The sequence below is a fragment of the Centroberyx gerrardi genome, chromosome 1 (genome assembly GCF_048128805.1).
Source record: "Centroberyx gerrardi isolate f3 chromosome 1, fCenGer3.hap1.cur.20231027, whole genome shotgun sequence".
In the NCBI taxonomy this organism is placed as follows: Eukaryota; Metazoa; Chordata; class Actinopteri; order Beryciformes; family Berycidae; genus Centroberyx; species Centroberyx gerrardi.
The window spans coordinates 20,828,654-20,845,461 of record NC_135997.1 but is presented as its reverse complement, the minus strand read 5'-3'; the positions used below and the strand labels follow the sequence as shown (position 1 = coordinate 20,845,461).

The following is a 16,808-nucleotide window of genomic DNA, read 5'->3' as shown; positions in this document are numbered from 1 at the left end:
TTAGTGTTTCATTCTGCCCACATTACATGGTAGACTTGGAAAGACAGCAGTTTTGGATTGCAGTTTTGTCTATCTGCTCTAAGTCATTCTTTAAAAGACCGGTGTCATAAAAATCAAATCTACCAAGTGAACATTACTGTATAATAATTTATTTCACAATCTTTTTGATACAGATGTATTATTGCATTACACACCATGAAACCATGTAAAAGAAGCTTTCATAACCTTTGGGCACAGCCATTCAGAAATGCAAAGGCAAACCCACCTGATGATCAGGTTTTCACTTTATGCAACCAGGGAACCAAGCCGGTAGATTTAGTCTTGCCCCATGACCCAGACTCATCAAAGCATACAGTTCTCTTGTGGTGTGAGGAGGCTTGTGAGGCTTGGCCCCCAAAACCAGTTCACAAAATTCTGATTTAATGATTTGTTAAAAATTAATATTAGCCAAATAGTTTACATGTTCTACAAAAAAGATAAGCCTGTCAGACATTGAGACAGGTTTTTACACTCACTATGAATATACAAAAATATACAAGTTATGAAGGTATTCAGTGGCAACCCTACACTCATTTCATTTCATGCAGATACAGTCCTCTTTGTTACTGCATACAGTTTTTCTCCACCCAACAGGTAAAATCCTACAGTATTAATGCAGGATTGTGGGACTTACACAAAAGCCATCACTGTATGCTGCATTAGCAAAACTACAGCATTAGCATTACAACTTCAGAATTTATACCAGAATTGTGACCTAGTTTTGTTTGACAAAAAATGTTTGTGTGACCTGATGATGCAGCATCTGAGGCTTTTTCATCATCGTGCAGGGGTTTGATTGTTTCCATCATTTCAGTCATTATCACTATGACCTTTATTTAACAGGAATTCTTCAACCATTTCATCCCACAAACCAATTTTTTTGTCTCTCACTGGAACCCAGTTAGAAGAAAAACATATTGCTAATCTCAGTAAGGGCCCAAAAAGCATCCCCAAACTGGGTAGCATTTCTGTTACCCAGTTTAGGTCTGCAATCCAAAAGTAAGTCACCAACATCCAACCTTTTTCACACCCTTCAATCATTCCCAAGAGAATGTCCACAAATGCGTATGCTGTCAGACAGCCGAAGTACTTCAACAGTGAATTCATTCAGTTTCATTCTGCTGTGTACATTTCATGTGTGTTTTTCTTAGGACTGTTTTGGGGTATATTATATTATATATTATATAATATTATATTATATTATCTGTGTGTATGCGTGCCGTTTTGGTGTATCATTTCTATAACTTAATGCATATGAATTACGTATGTCCATGTTCTAGGCCCAGCCCTCCCTCTGTGTGTTCTCCAGGATCTCCTCGTACAGCCAGCTCTGTGTGAACTCCTGGCTCTTCTCCATCAACTGGAACAGTTGACGGTACTCCTCTGGATACACATGGCCTGTCAGGATGTCCTCCGGCATGCGCATCTCTGATAGTAGTTTACTGCCGCTGTCTGGAGACCAGAGACTGAAAAAGCAAGGGAGGGAGAGTGAGTGAGAAGAAAAGTACGGGTGAAAGACATTATGTTTGCGTGCACAGCCTGCCTCACCAGCGTTCTGTGTGTGTGTGTGTGTCTTACGTACTTGAGCCTGTCGATGAGCCTGACCTTCCTCTTGGCCAGACACTGTTTGACCATCATCAGCAGAGTGGCAGCATTGGACGGAGTCAGGCCTGAAGAGAAGAGATCGGCTCGTGGACGCAGACGCACCAGGCACAGGTGGTCATTAGGAAGCTATGGGGAGAGGACGAGGGAGAGAGGCGAGAGAGAGAGAGAGAGAGAGAGAGAGAGAGAGAGAGAGAGAGAGAGAGAGATGACATTTAATGCACTATACAAAGCAAGTTTACATTGTTATTATAGAGTTTGCTGTCTCCCTTACCTTGCCCTTGGGAAGAGGCACACTGTGTTTCGAAGACATCACAAATGACTCCCAGGGCTCCTGCACATACAGAGAAGAAGAGGTCAACTATGAGAAGTGTTTTTTGGGGTTCAGTGACAGTAGGAAAGGAGAAAGAGGAGGGGAGACACAGGAAAGCTCCCACATGATTTGATCCCAGACAGTGGCTTTGAGGAAGTACCATAAACCGTTTTAAGCATCTGGTCTCAAATAATGCCTAATTTCTTATAGTTTGGGAGACTTTCCTGTTTTAGGCGATGAATGCCCGTTTAAAAATCTTTACCTTGCTGGTAATAAAACATTTTCATAACCACCAAAATGCTCTTTACCCCTCTCCCTCACAGTCTACCTTGTGCAGTAGTTGGATATCACAGGCCATCTGCCAGAGGACGCTGAAGGCTCTGTAGTGCATCATGTTGCCTGGAGGAGACACCATTTTCTGATGGAGAAATAATGGTATTAATGAATGGTTTGGACAAAGACTAAACACACACAATTAGATTATCCAGTCAGTTTAGCTCATGGGACACTAGTCTCCCCCTGCATCAATTAGCAATGCTTTTGCCAGTATGGATCTGGCAATCTTCAACATGGATCCCTAGGCTGATGGTTAAAATTAACAGACTGACAGCTATAATCAAATACGGATCTAAAGCGGCTCCAGTTGCTCCCAGTTCTCCTCTTAATGATCAAACGGTTGAGTTTTACTCCTTCATATCTATAGACAGACATTCAAGCACAGATACACTTCAGTTCTCTCGCTCTTACCAGGTATTCCTTCTCGCTTATGAAGAGGTTGAGCTCTACTCGTCCGTATCTGAAGACAGACAGTCGTTCAAACAGAGCGTACACCATCTTCAGCAGCATGCCGCGCTCATTACGCTGGGGCAGGATCCCCACCACCTTCACTGGGATGTCTAGAGACACACACACACACACACACACACACACATAATTACATAAACAGCAAAGACACATAAGAGGGATGGTACCCTGAACAATGCACAGTGTTCATTCATTTAAGATTTTACAACATTTAATTATCAACAAACTACATAACTAGCAAGTCATGTTAAACATTACCATGTTTATTGCTTATGCCTGTACAATTTCTGTAAATACAGACATAAATGTAAATGCGTGTGTTTTTTGCTTGCAGACATTGTTGATGAGTGTCTGTGTGCGAGAGTTTGCCAGTGAACTGAGGGGTTTTGAGGTTTCCAGTCTGTATGTGTGTGTGTTTTGTCTCACCATCAGTCCAGCTAGCTTCTGATATTCCCAGGTCAGTGAAGAGTTTGTCAGTGAACATGACAGGGGGTTTGAGGTTTCCACTGCCGATGGGGTCCAGTTTAAAGTAGTCACAGTGGACCACTTCTAGCTGACCGTCAAGACGACCCTCCAGCTCCTGCAACATGAAACATTTATTTATTCAATTGGAATCAATACACATAAAATGGGCATCCAGTTTACAACTGCCACAATGGAATACTTCTGGGTGACTGTTCAATCAACCCTCCAAGACTTGCACATCTTTACTTAACTGTATAGCATATTTATTACCATTTACCACACAGAATTCATGTTTTCATACATTTATTTTTACATCTAACTTGCTGATGGCTAATCTTATCATCTATGGTGTTAAATTTAAATGAAAGACACATTCTATGAAAAATCAAACATAGAGTACACATTTCTCTAATTTTCATATACTTTATTCCTTCCCTGAGGGGGAAATTCTCTTTCTGCCCTCTGGTTGCTGTGCAGGGTCAGGCAGGTTGTGTGTGCGTGAGATGGGATCAGGTAGGAGTCGAATATCTTACTCAAGGATACTTCGGCAGGTATGGGGATCAAACTCAGGTGTCTATGGTTGGGGGAAAACATCACTAACCACTAGGCCATCCAGCCACCAACTCAAGTTTTTGCAATTCCATCCTTATAAAGACCATGATTAGGAAAATCTTCCTAAATTCTGACTTTATTTGTATACCTTTTAAAAATTGGTAATTTTAGGGTTAGACTTCAGATTAGGTTAGAACTAGGGATTGGTTAAACTTGGGGTACGTTTTGGGATAAGGAATTTACCAGTGGATGGAAAATGGATGGAAGTCAATGAAATGTCTGCATTACCATTATACATACGCATGTTTGGGTGTTTGCCTGTGTGTGTTTGTTACCTGGAGATCATGTAGGAAGAACTTGTCCCCCACCAGAGCCACGACTCTCTGAGCTCCAGCATTCAGCAGTGTTCGAGTCAGCACCCCGGGGCCTGAGAGAGACACACACAAATAGCAGAGCTGTCAAGTCAGTTTTCATGTGTAATGAAAGATGCCTGCTTACAGATAGGAATCGGAATTCTTCAAACTTGCACAACAAGATTGAACTTCCAAGAGAACTAATTCAATTTCTCTCCGACTCTCTCTATCCCACACACACACACACCTGGGTTACATTCGAAGATAGCGGCCTTGGTGTCCTCCAGGTCAGGTCCTAGGTGCTGTGTTACCAGCTTAGCCAGGTGTGGATCTACTATGAAGCGTCTGATTGTTTTACAGGCCTGAGCCTGGCGGATATTCTCCTCTACTTCCCCGATGTCCAGGAAATCATACCGGCACAGAGGACGACACTGGCCCTGGAGACACACACACACACACACACACACACACACACACACACACACACACACACACACACACACACACCAACAACATAGTTGAAATAAGGTCAGAATATGTTCAGAACGTTGGTATATCATTATTTTTCTGTCCGTATTCCTAAATTTATTGCCTGAGCTCATAATTTCTTTCCACACACACACACACACACTTAGTTAAGAAGCCAAGAAACTCTTGATAATGGAATATTAACATAAGGGATAACATGAAACGTTAATGATCCCTGATGATCCCCCCGGAAATTGGGCCACTACAGTGGCAAATAGTAACAGGATACAGCCAAGAAAGATAGAATATGAATAATAATATAGTAAAAGAGGGTCATATATACATATGCATGTATGTTTCAACAGTGTAACAAGTAGAAATGTAGAAATGAAAGTATGTAAAAGGATGGATTACAAATACAAAATATATGATATGATATAAAAAAAACTGTGTAGTACGAAATAAGTTATGAAAAATATCTACATATAAAACAAATGTGATAAAATGAGAATATGCAAATAGGTGAAAATACAGCATTTATACAGGAGACGCAAAATGTGCTGCAGTCACATTAACTGGTCTACAGAGGGCTATACATATGTACAAAAAGTGTCTAGGTGTGCAGAAATGCATTGTAAAAATAATACAACTTATCAAATATATTCAAATCATAGCTGTAGATAACATGTACAGAATGTGTACATTACTGTTCTAATTAGCACTATGATAATAAGAACATATTTATGAATGGAGGTAGCATATGTACATAAAAAGTGGCATAGCACAGAGAGACAGTAACCTACCTGTACAGCCACAGCAGACAGGTTCCTGTGTGTGAGGGCTGAGGAGGGGGAGGTCCTCTCATTCTGATGCTGCTGGGAGTTGGGGCCAAGCGTGGGCCGCCCGGGACCCGAGGAAAGAGAGTCGAGACTGTAGGCCCTTCTCTGGGGCATGGGGGCCCCAGGAACACAGAGTCCAGATGAGCCCACAGGAGCCAACACTGCCTGCCGCAAACGAGGTCTACTGCTGTGGCAGCAAGCAGAGCGCATCGCCAGAACCACCAGCCTGCAAATCTGAGTCGACATGACGGAGGGATGGATGGATGGATGGAGGAGAAGAGGGAGGGAGGTTGAGGGACCTCTTCAGGAGGTCACTGCCTGGAGAGAACAGGAAGGAAAAGAGAAGGGATATTAGCATGAACAACTATCTAGTGTTAGTAACAGACAATTCAGTGACATAAAGTCCATTCAAACAAACATATATTACCATTTCAAAAAATGTATTACACTCAAGGCAATCTCAGTAAAAACTGCACTTGTACCTAGCAGTTAGCAACACTGTCTAAAGGGTACGTTATGTAAAATAGCTACAAATAGAAATAATACAGTATACATATTCTTTGACGTGAGGTTAATATTGTAATATTTCTAAAATATCTGTAGCATACACGTACTAAACTGAGTACAGAATGTTCTGAGTGCACGTGGGCAGATAAACTACTCCTTATTTTGATTTGGCTAACATTAGCTTTCTTTCAGCCTCTACTACAATTTGGTTGGCGTTGGTTCGCTAAAGTAAAAGTGCCGCACGTTTATTGTTTCAAATGAAGGCGATGTAAATTCAGATGGGATATAACGTTATTACCCAAGTTATTAGCCGTAGCCTAGCTGTAAGCTAACATTACTTAAGCTAAGATGCTCTACATGCGAAACTTGTTCAATATCGTTTCATCAAAGGAAAGACAGACAGACCTTATTTCAGGTTCTCTATATCCAGATCTGACGATAATAATCATTTACGGTTGGCTTCTGGCTGTCTGTCTGTAGGAAAGACTCCGTGACATTGACAGTACTGCATCTTGACCCTCCGCAAATTGTTGTTGCACGGCTCGTGGTGGTAAGCGGCTCATCTGGATTTCGTCATTGTCATGCGACTAGTGATCTAAATTGACGGACGCCGATAAGACCCAATTAAAACTTCTGATTTATACGACCACGCCCACCTACAGTAATTTAAATAGATTAGTTTTATACGGAAATTGCCGAGCTATCTTGCTAATGCTAACAAATACACGAACTCACTCATCACTTCAGCACTATAAACAAAAATAAGAAATTCTTTTGAACTAATCCATCAAACTCAAATATTTGGTGTAACGCATGTTGTTTACACTGGGGTGTTTCGACCCATTGCAAAGACTAGCGTTAGTTCTGTTGTCAGCGTAGGTGGTTAGCATATTAGCATAACGGTGCTACGGAAGTGGCCCAGCGAGAGCTGTCAAAACGCACGCTGCCTGCTATCCCCGTTGTCATTCCGACTTGCATCGGTGTGCGGTGTAGCAAAGAGCTCCTCTGTCCTGCAACTGAGCGACTGGCTAGCTTGCTGCGACGATGGCGAGTGTTGAAACATCCTCCAACAGACCGTACCACATCATTATTTTTGGAGCCTCGGGTTTTACAGGACAGTTTGTGGTGGAGGAGGTGGCCCGAACTGTGTCCGAGGGTCCGAAGGGGAACCTGCAATGGGCCGTGGCCGGCCGGAGCAAGCAGAAGCTGGAAAAAGTTCTGGAGCAGGCCGCCGGAGCCCTCGGTGCGTACTTTCCTGCATATCTTAGCATCTTACTTAGTTGTGCATGCGTAGCTATCTCATCGAAGTAACGTCAACTAGGATACTGCAATTGGTGAACTGCACACTTAATCTGATTTTCCAAGAATACCTGATATTTCTAATGCCTGATCCCCGTGCCGTTTGGGTCAAGATGAGTAATCTAGCTATCTACCTCACCTAGCTGACATAATGATTGATGGATATGATGACTTTGACCCTTTCCACACAACTCCAAAGTACACAAATAAGATAGTTATATTATTATTATTATTATTATTATTATTATTATTATTATTGTTATAGTTGAAACGTTCAAGGCATGTGTGCACAAATGAGACAGCAATAGAAATACATTTCTCTCTTAGGTGAATTAAATCAATGTGGAAAAAATATTTGCTAAAAATGTTCCAAGTTGACCCACTGTATCTATGCAACAGTCAAAACATGGAAAATGAAGTCCACCACTAAGACCAGGGACCATTTGTGCTGTCATGTTAGTAAAGAGGATTAGATGGTTATTCCATTGTTCCCCTCTCTTTGGCTTTCTCTTCAGGGAGCACACAACAGCTGATGGAACAAACCGCTCACTTTACAATCCCCAGTCAGGACAGCAGGACACGGCCTTATGCCTGCCAGTCAGCTAGACAAGTCATGTAATGTCAGAACAGAGTGCTGAACACTGTAGTTTATTATCTATTTAAACAGAAATGTGTTTTTTATCCAGAGCCCAACGACAGCTAGAAGTTTATATTACCTTGCAATTGATTCCCTTTTGCCCTTTTGAGGCCATTTATGTCTGGCAGATAAACAAAGTGCATCTCAAGCAGTTGCAGTTTTTGAAAACGTCAAAGATGTTTAATCCAACACGTCTGGCTTCCAGTAGCATAGCTAGTGTTTTTTGTTTTTTTTAACCTTTACCTACTTCCCACTTTACACATGTACAGTGTCACATATTCACACCTGGGAACTGTCCAGTATTTATGGAGGGGAGAGGGTGACTAATCAGATTTTCCATTTATGTATTCAAACTGGTGACCCTCTTGTCACAAGCCTAGTTCTCTGACCTTTAGGCTGCCACTGGCCCGACCCCACACATCACTCCTCTATGACGGTGACTGCATTTTATCTTCATTCGCCACGTGTCCACAGATCTGGAAGTGTGACTGCTTACTCTATATGACTGGAAAATATATTATAGGCCTCTGTAATCCTTTTTTTGCTGCTAATTAGTTAAATTATAATGGCTAGCCCTGTCTGATGCTTACATGTCCTTTGTCTTTTCCCAATTCTGATCCTATCAGGTTACATTTTCTTGTGATGCTGTAGCCAACATGGTTGAATTAGACAGCTTTGTTTCAGCCCTGGTGGCCTGGTTTAGCCATTATGACTTTAAATTGTGACACACTTGAGACCTACTGTTGCCCTTTCCCACCATTCAAATCTAATAACGGTGAATTTCAGGTCAGATTTCCCTATGTTGACGAAGCCTTGGGAACTGACAGCTTTTATAGCTAGCTTACTGCTTTGAATATTTGGTTATAAGATGACATAACACTGGTTATTGACTGTCTGATGGCAGAGTGACTTCAGACTAAACAAATACTACGGCACCTACTCTTATAAATGATGTGTGTGTGTTTTCAGGTAAGCCGGAGCTGAGGACAGGGGTGGAGATAATTGTAGCAGATGTGGGAGAACCAGACTCCCTGGCAGCCATGTGCAAACAGGCAGTGATTGTTCTCAATTGTGTGGGGCCTGTAAGTACACCACCACATACACACACACACACACACACTTTCACTGTGTAACTTTCTCTCTGATACACAAAACTTGCTCTCCCCGCGACACACACTTGCTGTAACACTATTCTTTTCCTCTCACATCCTCGCACAACGGCAGCTTCCAAACATTAGCCTCTTTGCACCACAGTTTACACACCCACATACACCCCCCCCCCCCCCCCCCCCCCCCCCCCCCCCTCTCTCTCTCTCTCTCTCTCTCTCTCTCTCTCTCTCTTCTCTCTCTCTCTCTCTCTCTCTCTCTCACAGTAGCCTTCATTCACACAATGAAGGCTACTGACTTATTGGACACAATAAGTCATATTGTGTTAATGTCAGAATGGAGAGCAAGTTTTCAGCCCTGCGTCATGTCCTGTTCACAATTCAGGTTTTTGTTCCAAACTAAATCCTTCAACTACAGTAAACCTTGTTGGTTTATGCAGCATCCAGCAGCGGTAGCACTCTAATCTGTGATGTCATCAGATTATATTCTTGATCTGAAGAGGTGGTGGACCAAAATAAATAGAGGAGACAGATTTAGTGCATATTATTTATTTATTTATTTTAATGTGAACTCTGTTTTGGGGTAGATTTCTCTAATCTCAATGTTCCTATCGTGAAAATGCAAGGCCGTTGTCCTTTCTTTTTCCAAGATTATAATAAATATTATATGAAATATGCTTAACATGTCAGGGTGAGACAGATGATCACAGTTATCAGGGGTAGGGACAGCCATAGCCACGCTCATGTCTTACAGATGCAGGAATAAGGAGTGGTAATAAGGAGAAGTGTACCTTGCACCTGCTCTGTAGTGTAACCTGAGTCGGCCGGTGTACAGCAAGTTACCCTGACATGATAATGGCTTCTAAAGGTCACTAACACAGACTCGTCTTATAATAAGAATCATATGAAAATATATAAATGCATGAATAAATATATAACGCATATCACACTATATATAACAAGATAATTTTGAGTTAATTTGTGTGTGTGTGTCTCTCTGTGTGTATAGTACAGGTTCTGGGGTGAGCCAGTGGTAAAGGCTTGTGTGGAGAATGGAGCCCACTGTATTGACATCTGTGGAGAGCCTCAGGTAAGCCCATAGTACTGTATTGCTTTACTGTAGTGTGTATGTGTGTCTGTCTTGTGCATTCAGACAGGTCTCAATGACCTGACTGATCCCACACTCTGAACTCAAACATGACATTTCTTAAAACTTTTGCATGGTATTTCTGAGTATTATCAAAATGCAAAGTCTATATTTACTTAAATCAGTTTCTTTAGCTGCACTGCTGTCACTGGACCTTGCTTTGGATGTTTGTTGCATGGCAGATGTCCTGATGTTGGGCTTTGCTGTTGTTTGTGTTCAGATTAAATGGGAGGCGTGCTGAGTGCCGTACTGTAGCCTATTAGAGGAAATGATCACTGGCTTGGCTGTGTGACGGCGCTTTTCCTTCGCTATTCAAAGGCCCAGTCCGTGTAATACGCCACGTCTTGTAGAAACACAGTCAGTGTTGTGACAGCTTAACATGACATTTACATGGATTTTGAGGCTGTAAAAGCTGTAATAGCCGTGTCTTAGTTCCTTACGTTTTTTTGTGCTTGCTCTCCTTGTCCCCATGTAAAACTCTTTCCACTGATGTTGCCATCTAAGCTTGTCTAAAAGCTACAGAAAACACCCCATTAGGACATACATCATCATCACATTAGGACAGAAGTCATCTCAAGAAGCAGCATTGGCCTGTCAGCTAGATATCTTTGAGAAATAATTATGTTTTGTACAATTTATGTCAAATTTGTCTTGAATATTGGTTTTAGTGAGGTTTAGGGGACACATTGTCATGATCTGTCTTCATGAGCAAAATACTGAGGTTGTTTGAAGAAAATTATCTTCCCTATAGTATAATACTGATTGTTGATAAAGTTCCATAAATCCACTGAATGTAGTACAACACAGAATAGTCATTCAATGTTCAAAATGGCATTAAGAAAACATTTGTATATGTGTGTGTGTGTCAATGTTTGTTTGTGCTTCTACATATTTCTGTGTGTTTGTGTATATCTCTATGTAGTTTTTGGAGGGCATGCAGTTGAACTACGACACCCAGGCGGCTGACAAAGGTGTGTACATCGTAGGGAGCTGTGGATTCGACTCCATACCTGCTGACATGGGAGTGCTCTACACCAGGGACCAGTTCAAGGGTATGGAGACACACACACACACACACACACACACACACACACACACACACACACACACACACACACACACACAGAGGAATGAAACCCTCCCACACATGCACACAGTGACACTGATATGCACACACTGGCCCTTTCACTGTCTTTCTGCTGCTATAATTGAATCATTTATGTCATATGAGGGTTAACGGCCTCAGCCAAAACTTGTGTTGGATGAAAGATTGACGTGTGTGTGTGTGTCTGTGTGTGTGTGTGTGTCCACAGGCACACTGACCGCAGTGGAGAGCTTCCTGACAGCCAGCTCAGGGCCTGAGGTATGTAACTGCATTACCCATAAGTCTTTGCACTGACTGGACAAGTGTACACTTCTTCTCCTCTGCCTCGATCTTTCTCATTTTCCTCCTCATTTCTTTTCTCCCAGCACTCTTTCTCTTTATGTTCTTGCCCTTCATCCTTTGCCTATTCTCTCTCCCGTCTCCTTGCTGTTTGCGGTCATTCTTTCCTCCATCATAATCTCCGTCTTTGTGTCTCTCTCTCTCTGTCTCCCTCTATCAGGGCGGTTGTATCCATGATGGTACATGGCAGTCGGCAATCTATGGTTTCGCTGACAGCGGAAAGCTCCGGAGCCTGAGGAGGAAGTTTAATCACAAGCCCCTCCTCTCCGTTGGCTCCAAGATCAAACGCAGGTCAGGCAGCAGGGCAGTAAGGAGTTTTAGCTCCTCAGAAAATCACATTTCCCTTTCCATGTGTGTGAAAGGTAACAAAGAAAACAAGACATCTCTAGCATTGAGGATGCCTCCAGCAGTGACAATTTGTCAAGTGTGATACATGAGGTTTCGCTGTACCTATGGGCGCCAAATTGCATGATTGACAGCAACCCATAATTAAGGGATACCTTGACATTTTGAATTTTAAGCTTGTAACTAGCTGTACTGCTTGCTTTCAATGAGGAATGCTAACAATCCCATTTTTTAAGCAAACTGAAGGAGCAGTCCAGAATGTTTTTACCACACTTAAAATCTAGAAAGTGAAGACATTCTTTGAACAACATTCTTTTAAACATTTCTGTTGAACCTACTGACTTGTGTCTAAGGTGTAAATCCCATCCATCCTGCACTTAACGCAGGAGCATGTACAATTTGACCCTCATACCAACTGTGTATGCTTTGTAATCACTGAACATTTTGTGTGCTCGTGTGTGTTTCCAGGAGCGCCCTGTTCTTCAGTAATGAGATCCAGCAGTATGCGGTGCCCTTCATGGGAGCCGACCCCTCCGTAGTGAAGAGAACCCAGCGCTTTGTGGTGGAGGAACATCAGGCCACACCGGTCAGGCTTCTTTTTAACTTGTTGAAACAGAGTTTTGTTTTTGAGAAGCATCAAGGAGACCCCGGTTAAAAGAGTGCAGTTAAAATACCAGGGATGTGATGGTATTTTAGGTTTTTGGACTCTCAAATCCAGAAAGACTCAAGTAAATACAACATGGCTAAATGACAAAGGTATAAGAACATAAAATTGAAAATAGAAAATGTTCAAACTGAGTTTAGAAATCGGATTAGCTCCATCTATGGAGCTGGCAGATGAAACCCCTTCAGATGTGCAGTTGGTATGAGGTTGGAGGACAGGAGTCGTGTTAATTGTTAAAGGCTTAACTTGTAGTCAAGAAAATTGCCTCCAGCTGACATTTTTATCATTTTGACACGTTTTTGGTGAAATACACAAAGTCATATGTCATAACACAAGAGTCAACACCGTTCTCAGAAGCATTTTCACCCCAGTCTTGTTTCAAATTAAGATGGCACCCAGATGAATAAGTGAGTAGTTTATAATCTTTGGTATTAAACCTGCAAAGCAGTAACTAATCTCTTACTATTAACCCTAGGTCCAGTATGGGGCGTACGCAGGAGTCGGAGGACTTGGTAACTTTGTCAAGTTGATGTTTGCTGGCATGATGTTCTGGTTCTTGGTCAAGTTCAGTTTTGGACGCAACCTGCTCATCAAGGTAATTGAGAGATGGCTTGCATAGAATGAATGAATATACACATGATTTACATTTCTCAACCATCAGAATATTCTTCATGTTATAGAAATTATCGGTACACATATTGTGTTGGGAAGAATTTGGTGCTCATGTCTGTTCTTTGTGCCCACCTTCCCAGTACCCCGAGTTCTTCTCCTTTGGATTCTTCTCCAAGGCTGGACCAACTAGGAAGCAGGTAGAGTGTTGATAGAACAGAAAATAAAAGGCATGTAGACTGAATTGATGCTAATCAGTGGTTCTATTCATACATCTTCAGACAAACTGGCTGTCTTCAAGCAGTCAAGTATTTCATTAGTCATTTAGTTCAAGTAGTGAGGTATGTTGAGAAAGAGAAGCTGTTTTCTCAGTGTGTGTGTTGTGATATAATTTGTGTGTTAGATGGAAGGCTCATCCTTCCAGTTTGCCTTCTATGGAGAGGGCTACACAGAGGGACAGGACCCTTCCCAGGGAAAACCCAATGGCAAGATCCGCACGCTGGTCCAGGGACCAGGTAACTGGAACATAATAATCCTAGAGTGATAAGAGCTTTTGTGCTCATTGATGAAAAACGGCATGAGTAAACACAAACATATAAACACATAAAAGTTTATCTGTGTAGTAAAAAAAATAAAAACAAAGAACTGATGAAGCCTCTTGGATGAGTGGCAAAATGACTTCAACTCTTCAATTTTAAGTCCAGTGGATTTTGCTGCTTTTGGACATACACTCATACAAAGTTGTTAGGTTTGTTGGCACCTAACTATGAATGAGGCCAATAGCAGATCTTACAGCAGCATGATGACAGAAACGCAAAATATTTTATCAGGCCCTCCATTAATGCAGTGATAAAACCTGAGACATGACTGTATAATCCTCTGAAATGGAACTAGCTTGTCAACATGAACCATTGCTTATTTGTTTTTCCACTGTCCAGGCTAGGTAGTGAGGCAAATTAGCCCAGGTGGCCAGCCCCTCCTTTACAACACTAAGTGAAACCCCAAGTATATGTATGCAATGTAATTGTGGTTATGTAATTAGTTATGTAATTGTGTGTCTCTTCCAATCCAGAGGCTGGATATGTGGCCACGCCCATTGCCATGGTACAGGCTGCTCTAACCATCCTCAACGAGCCCACAGGCCTGCCCAAGAAGTGAGTTAGCACACACCAACCCTGCTGCCTCTCCCTAGAACTGACGTACTGCCTATATACTCACACACACACACACACACAATGCTCTATTAAATCAACCTGTTGGTCTACATAGTTTCCTTGCTCTTCCAAAATGATTAGTCTCTAGTTACTAGTTTTTCAAGTTCTCCAGGATTTGCCATTATTTGATTGACTTCTCCATCCATCCTTCCTTTCCCACCTGCCCTTCTTCCACAATGCTGTCTTCCTCTATTTCTCCCCCTTTTCTTCTTCCCCTTTCCTTTCTTTCTCCTTTCTTCTTTTTTCTTACCGTCACCCTCCTACCCTCTATCCCCCCCCTTATCTCACTCCTTTTTCCAGGGGAGGAGTATATAGTCCAGGAGCAGTTTTCGCCAAAACCACCTTGATTGACCGCCTCAACAAACACGGCATCCAGTTCTCGGTCATCTAAAGTTTGTCCCCCTCCCTGATGCCGCACTCCAGGTTTTCTCCAGCACTTCACTAAGCTGCATATGTAACAACTGGGAACTGGGAAGTTTCCTGGGAAGAGAGGACCGCTTCATCACAAGAGCCGAGAGCCCAGGGATGGATAAAGTTTTAACAGTCTGGTTCAGGCTCTGGTGATGATGACAGTGTCCTCTCAGCACTTATCCTCTTCATTGGGTCAGAAACTTTCCAGTCCCCATTTGGCTTGAGCGTACTATTAACCCTCTGCTTGCCAGACGGATAGCGTGACAGCAGCACAGTGTGTCCTAGCCCTAGAACGTTGAGGGACAGTTTTGTCGACATTGGTTTAGTCTGGTTCTCGACTAACATTATCATCACTATTGAAAGAAGGAATCGGTCCAGGATTTGGCTTGATCTATGTCAGTCAACTCAAATGTTAAGGTGAAATATTGACATTTTGAGTTGTAATGCAATTTTACATTTGTACTTCAGTTTACTGAAAATGGCTTATTACCAAAACCTCTTTAAAACCAATGTGCACCATCAGGTAATAACAACATACTAAAATATCAACATATCCGTTTATAGATATTGTGTACAGACACAGAAATGGAGGTGTGATCCAACTACATAGTGATAAAATTAACAAATCACACAGTTCCTTGAATGTTCCTGAATCCATATCAACTGGATAAAATTTCCAGTTTATTTGTCATACGTTTAGAGTCTATCCAGGGTTTATTTACACAGGAATAGATAGTCTGATTTATAATCCCATGTGGCCCAGAGGTGATATTTTTCTTGCTGGTTTAACATGGCAAATTGATCAGATCAAAGTCGCTCAGAGTTAAAAATCACATGTTCTCTTTTTGTGTAAATCTGGCCCATGTCATTGAATATTTAGCAGGCTGAGAGCCTCATAGTAGCAAGTGTAGAAGGGCAATGATACCTGGGTAATATTGCCCTCAGCAGGGTTGGGGATTGTTAAGTGGGATGAAATCGATGTGGAAAAATAAAAATAATAAATAGTGTTGACTATAACTGTTGGAAGATTGTCCATCTACAATGTTGTAAATGTACCATAGCTGTAAAAGCACCCAGGCATAAGTAGCACTAACAAGCTAGTTCTACTGGTGTTGTTTTGGCTCAGTGGAGTAAAAGCGTCAATAGAAAATAAAAGCGTCATCTTGCTGTGTGTGCACGTACTCGCCTGCCAGACCATCAATGCTGGTCATTTAACAAATGTGTGAACTGTGCTTTTTTTTTTTTTTGGTTTGGTCATCTAAAGAAGTGCTTGTCGCTTGAATCTTGGAATTGTTTGATACACACACACACACACACACAATGATAATGTTAACCTGTTTTGATGTATGAATATGTGTGCAGGTGTGACAGTTTGTTTGGGTTTTTGTGTTTGGCTTGTTTTGCTCTGTCTTGATCTCATAAATAAAGCCAACTCTGCTGATAGGAACAAGTCTTTTGTGTCTTTCACAGATCACACTGATTTATAGATACATTTTTTAAAGTCCCAATTCAACATTGTTGAAGTAGATCAGTAATTGTTATATTAAAACACAATTTTGACAGGAATTGCTATTGCTAAAACAGTCTGTTTGCAACTTTCACATCCTACAGTGACTGAACAGACCGGTCAGTTTTGTTGTAATGTTTACAAATGGGCATGTTTGGAACTAAATGTACTACGGTACAGAGCGTTCACATGCATTATGAAATTTAATCCCATCAAATAACAAGAATCTCATCTGCGTACACCCGAATGCCAATTCTTAAATGAAATCACACTTTCATGCCAAATGAGTTGTGATGACCAGTGCAGTAACTGTCACTGATCCAATTTTCTCAATTCCTCACAAATCAAAGAGTAGTTAGTGTTGACAGCAAAATCTTTTAACACAGTTCAACAAATAATCTTAAAGTGTAAGAGGATTTCATACTGTCTCAGGAACTTCAAGTGTCCTTGCTAGAATAACATTTAACAGCCATATGTTCATTA

The 16,808-nt window shown here is 41.6% G+C and overlaps 2 protein-coding genes across 2 annotated transcripts; one reads left to right on the top strand and one right to left on the bottom strand.

Annotated features, from left to right (window-relative positions):
• Positions 1-133: 133 nt before the first annotated feature.
• tfb2m (transcription factor B2, mitochondrial) lies at positions 134-6,491 on the bottom strand. The gene is made up of 10 exons (XM_071925817.2): positions 6,348-6,491; positions 5,400-5,753; positions 4,376-4,565; positions 4,111-4,202; positions 3,185-3,338; positions 2,702-2,850; positions 2,283-2,372; positions 1,916-1,975; positions 1,622-1,770; positions 134-1,505 (listed from the first exon to the last, which is right to left on the bottom strand). The coding sequence occupies exons 2-10, from the start codon at positions 5,679-5,681 to the stop codon at positions 1,316-1,318; spliced, it is 1,356 nt and encodes a 451-aa protein (XP_071781918.1). The 5' UTR covers positions 5,682-5,753; positions 6,348-6,491; the 3' UTR covers positions 134-1,315.
• A 194-nt stretch (positions 6,492-6,685) lies between these two features.
• Positions 6,686-16,305, top strand: LOC139932127 (saccharopine dehydrogenase-like oxidoreductase). Its single transcript, XM_071925811.2, has 12 exons — positions 6,686-7,185; positions 8,848-8,960; positions 9,994-10,074; positions 11,054-11,183; positions 11,445-11,494; positions 11,736-11,866; positions 12,389-12,506; positions 13,060-13,179; positions 13,337-13,393; positions 13,597-13,708; positions 14,266-14,347; positions 14,708-16,305. The coding sequence occupies exons 1-12, from the start codon at positions 6,987-6,989 to the stop codon at positions 14,796-14,798; spliced, it is 1,284 nt and encodes a 427-aa protein (XP_071781912.1). The 5' UTR covers positions 6,686-6,986; the 3' UTR covers positions 14,799-16,305.
• Positions 16,306-16,808: the final 503 nt, after the last annotated feature.

Excerpts from the sequence above, each read along its gene's own strand:
- tfb2m (XM_071925817.2), bottom strand. The coding sequence starts at position 5,681 with ATGTCGACTCAGATTTGCAGGCTGGTGGTTCTGGCGATGCGCTCTGCT. Across the intron at positions 4,566-5,399 it reads TGTCTGCTGTGGCTGTACAG|GGCCAGTGTCGTCCTCTGTG; the intron begins GTAGGTTACTGT and ends GTGTGTCTCCAG. Across the intron at positions 2,851-3,184 it reads AGAAGCTAGCTGGACTGATG|ACATCCCAGTGAAGGTGGTG; the intron begins GTGAGACAAAAC and ends GTGTGTCTCTAG.
- LOC139932127 (XM_071925811.2), top strand. The coding sequence starts at position 6,987 with ATGGCGAGTGTTGAAACATCCTCCAACAGACCGTACCACATCATTATT. Across the intron at positions 11,495-11,735 it reads CAGCCAGCTCAGGGCCTGAG|GGCGGTTGTATCCATGATGG; the intron begins GTATGTAACTGC and ends TCCCTCTATCAG. Across the intron at positions 14,348-14,707 it reads CCCACAGGCCTGCCCAAGAA|GGGAGGAGTATATAGTCCAG; the intron begins GTGAGTTAGCAC and ends TCCTTTTTCCAG.